The sequence below is a fragment of the Pollachius pollachius genome (genome assembly GCF_949987615.1).
Source record: "Pollachius pollachius genome assembly, chromosome: 14".
In the NCBI taxonomy this organism is placed as follows: domain Eukaryota; kingdom Metazoa; phylum Chordata; class Actinopteri; order Gadiformes; family Gadidae; genus Pollachius; species Pollachius pollachius.
Window position 1 is genome coordinate 3,639,750 of NC_136947.1, and position 4,632 is coordinate 3,644,381.

At 46.4% G+C, this 4,632-nt stretch overlaps 1 protein-coding gene across 1 annotated transcript in view; it reads left to right on the forward strand.

The window, feature by feature from the left end:
• The window catches only part of LOC307085580 (retinal-specific phospholipid-transporting ATPase ABCA4-like), a gene marked incomplete at both ends in the record, with an annotated part of 52,618 nt that extends 49,225 nt beyond the window's left edge, over window positions 1–3,393 (forward strand). Inside the window, 2 exons of the mRNA XM_079750417.1 lie at window positions 42–291; window positions 3,280–3,393. Coding sequence (XP_079606543.1) covers window positions 42–291; window positions 3,280–3,393 — 364 coding nt within the window. The remainder of the gene's footprint in view (window positions 1–41; window positions 292–3,279) is intronic.
• Between the last annotated feature and the right edge of the window lie 1,239 nt (window positions 3,394–4,632).

Sequence of the window (4,632 nt, forward strand, 5' to 3'; positions counted from 1 at the left end):
GCATGTAACTCCGTGTCCCCCCCGCCCCCCCCCCCCTTCAGGTTCGGGGACGGCTACGTGGTGACCATGAAGGTCAGGTCGTCGGGCTCCGGGGCCTCCCCGGACCTGGGCCCCGCCGAGAGCTTCATGGAGAGCAGCTTCGCGGGCTGCGTGCAGCGGGAGAAGCACTACAACACGCTGCAGTACGAGATCGCCTCCTCGTCCCTGGCGCGCATCTTCCAGCTGGTGGCGGCCAACAAGGAGCGGCTCAGCATCGAGGACTACTCGGTGACCCAGACCACACTCGACCAGGTACCGGACCATGTGGTACCGCTGAGGCAGGGATTCTCGTCCCAACCCCGACTGGGGCAGTCGAGACGTGGGGGCCGCAGTCAAACCGCTTATTGACCACGGTTGGCAGACAGCAGCGGTTGATTCAATGGGATTCCGGGTCTCTCATCTCGGGCCGCCTCATAGTTGTGTATTTCACAAGCTTTTTTCCGATTGAATACGCTTTTGTGGGATTTCATATCTTCAGGCATTGATCGCGTCTCCTTTGTGAGATGCGAATGAAATAAAAGCCAGGTATTTTTCTACTCTCCATCTGGAATCCGTGACCTTGTTATCAGAAGCTGTGCCCCCCCCCCTCCCCTGCAAGGCTACGATTCAGTCCGCTCTCTTTGTTGTCTCCCCTCCGTTTATTTATTCCATTCAAGGGTTGCGTGATATCAGCCAGGAATTATTGTTTTTTCTACTCCCCATTATCTCTCCCCATATCATCGAGGTTCACAGTTCACCCGTCAAAACATAACTCGGTGTGTAAGTGAATGAGAGCACATCTTCTTACATCATGAGGTGCTACGCTCTCTTCTGCCACGGGATAGAAGCAATCCTGTGCCCCCTTTTCCCCATTCTTGTTTCAAATATAATAAACGTATTACAAATCATTGTAAGGCTAGGCAGGTTTTAGTAAAAGACAAGTAGTGATGAATTTTGACCTTCGTAAGCTTGCTATTCATAACTTGGTGTAAGTAGGCCAGGCAAGGCCTTCTGAATACATTATTAAATCTGCATTATATCAAGCTATCGGTTTCCTCAAACTGCATGACTTTGATGAGCAGTTTCTTCTGCCGATGGAGAGACGTAGCCAGCCGGCTTGGGAACAGCGAGCACCGTATTTCATGTTTTCTCTCTGTGTTCCGCATGCATGCCGATATATTTAGAGACATTATATTACCTATCTTGTTCCCATTCCTCTTCATAAGCTTCACCTGCTTTTTAAGATGGTGGAGCGAGGATGAAACAGCCTGCGCTAACTTTCATCCATATGTTTACAGCCTAAGCACACATCAAAAAAAAAAGTCAACACATCGAGTCCAATGTATAATAAAGGTCCTTCATTAATTCTGCCTTCCGAAAAATAAAGTTTTCCAACCCTAATCCTGTTCTACTCGGAAGAGATTACAGACAGGGGCCGTCGCATTACATTTTTATAACTAGCTCACTCACAGTGATGGCGCTAGCTGCCATTTTAGCACCTTCCCTGTCATAGGCAGTTGCTAAAGCACATCCCACTGATTGGCTGACGTCAGCTCAAATTAGGCTACACTTGAGCTACACGTAGGCTACACTTGAGCTTAGACTTTTGGGCAGCTTATTTTCACACTTGGCACCAAGAAAGTCTGACAAATACAATCAAATATAATTTTCTCAGCAAGACTATATTCACTGCAAGTGGATGTTGTCAGCTCCTTCCACGGATGCACTGCTCAAAATTCAGTGAAAACTCTCCAACATGTTTTATGCAGCAGACATGTTATACTGGACCTGGCTCAAATTAGTTCTAGGGGACGCGTGCCGGATGGCATGACATCAGATCAATAATCATTCGGAAACGGCAATTAAGGGCGGCTCGGTGCCTCAGCTAATGATTTTAATGAGTTGGTTTCCACGAATTTGGACAAATCAAAAGTCTGTTTTAATCAGTATTTTATGTGCAATCCACCCACACCGGAAACAGCTAGTCACGCAGTTTTGAACTGTTTTACATATATATGTGTTGAATATCCTTATCCAATCTATCTATTATTTAACACAAAAAAAAAAGGATGTTCGAACTGCATAAACTGGAATTGAGATGTTGGAACGAGTGGGGAACTCGCCTCTTAACAACAAAATGACTGAAACGCTGGAGGCTCTCCTGTTCCAAAACACATATCAACGTAATACAAAACGTATTTGCAAAATGTCCGAAAAACGACAACCCCTACTAACCATTTTGGCTGCGTAGGTTGGATATTGACCTACAGTCCTATGCTACGTGTCATTCCCTCTCTCTTTCTGTCTCACACCACTCCTATCCATAAAGGAACACAAAAAAAGCCATTAAATTAAAATATAAATATATATATAAAGAAATAATTAATCAAATTCATTAAAATGGCCTGTATATCACGAGAGACGTTGTTTTCAATTATCTAAAGGTTAATAAACCGTGTTATCTTGTGCAGCTTGCTCTTTAAAACATAATTTCATTGACTCAATGAAACAAATAGGAAATGAATTTGTTTTGTTCTACAAAACTAAGTGGCCTTTACACACTAAAAAAAGAAAAGTGCAACTTCAGTACAACGGGAAATTATGCCTAGTATCCTCAGAGCGGTCCGGTCCGGTGCGGCTCGGAGTGGGACAGCTCGTTTACGCTAAATTTGGCCCACGTTTCCACCGCCGACAGTACCTGTATATGGTAGGGCAGGGTTTAAGCCGGATGGCGATAGCCGCGGCGGCTACGTTAGCATCGTGACATCATAGCAGCGCGACACATTGTAGCCTGCTAATACAGTTAATGAAAAAGAAGAACTTGACACATTAAACAAAGAGCAACAATGTAGGACGTCAAAGAACGACGGCAAACTCTTGCGTGACACTTTATTCAATAAACGAAGCCTTCGCCGTTGTCCAGAAATACATTGCGGGCTCTGTGTTTGTTTCTTTTATCCCTCTCTCGCACGGAAGTGACGATTCTGTCGACCAATCAACGGACGCCGTGTGTAGCTCCACCTTTTCGGCACCCTTTCAGACCGCTTGATAACCCAACGGAGGAGTACCGAAAAATAGGTACAGCTCAGGGCGCGTATTTTGGGACCCTGCCCCACTTTTAGCGGTGGAAACTGCCAATATAAGCGGGCCAAGCCGCACCGAACCGCTCGGTGGGAACGAGGCGTTAGAATGATAACAACAGGAAGGTGTTTGTGTACAGAGTCCTTTGTCGTCCTGGTGACTCATGTCTTTTCCACGCAGGTGTTTGTGAACTTCGCCAAGCTGCAGGCGGGAGAGGACGATGACGTCATCTCGCGCCGACGCAAAGCTAGCACGCACAAAAGAAAGATAACACCGCTCCGGAGAAAGAAATGAAAAGAAGATAGGACCAACTACCCCCCCTCCCCCCCATCATGTAGGACAGAAAAACTCTCCTTTTATCCACTGGAAAGATTCCACCAGATTCCAGACAATTTAACTCTCAAAACCAGAAGAGGTAATTGAGGCCGCTCACCTGTCAAATCATGGGCCAAAACCAAAAGTTTGCAACATTTATATTTGTTTTCATCCTGCTAGAATGGCGATGACTCCTTCTGGTCTGCTTATTTGAAAACAAAATTACATTTGTAATGTTTTTTGCTCGAGAAATCCACACCTGCAATCCACTGAAGATGATATATTCTGTTTTATATTAATGTGTATATATTGTTATATATATGTTTGAGGACAGTAAGCACTTTTGAAGCAAGTCGTTTTTACATTCACTACTCCTTTGTACATGTATCCAGCCTAAATGAACCATCACTCCATTGTTGTTCATTCATTAGCTCTGCTGTTTCATTCATAATTAATTATTCAGGTGTGCTTTGCATTGCCAGCACTGCATCGACTCACACTCAATCTTCCTGGCTGGGTGTTTAAGCGCTTCCTTCGCCTGCCAACCTTCCTTCCCCACAAACATGTGCATGTAAAGATATCACGCGACATGCTTTAGCTTTTGCCATCGCCCTCGACCAACGCTGACCCAGTCTTCTTGGGGATTTATCACTGCTCACAGGACTCTATTTTTTGATCCACCATCGGCACAATGCAATACGCCTCAGAAGACCACTTCACAGGCGCTTACTGCGATGGACACGCACGCCCGCACAAACACAGACACACTTCATTCTTCTTTATTTCTCTATATGCTACTTACCCTCTTCCCAAGCTGATTTATGCGGCAACATCAATTAAAATAACCTGGTTTTAATAAACATCAGCGCTTCTGTAGTCGAATTCCCCACTTCGGGGATGTTTGGCATTCACAGGGCGAACCGTCGCACAACAACACAGGCTTTTATTTTCCTCCCTGTTTTCCTCTCCCCCAGAGCAGGGACAAAACCGCGCAGGAGTCTCCCTCGAGACTAGACTTTGAAGGAGTAGACGTCAACGCTGTAGGTCGGCGGCGGCGTTGTGGGCCGGGGGTACCATGGCGACGGCGTTCCCGAATCGTCTGGCGCACATCCTGCTCGGCCCCGATGTGTCTCGACACCGCTTCCAATTATCCGCTCCGACCTGCCGCGGGGAGCAATGACACTGCCATCAGCCGCCCACGGGCCTCACTCGACACGG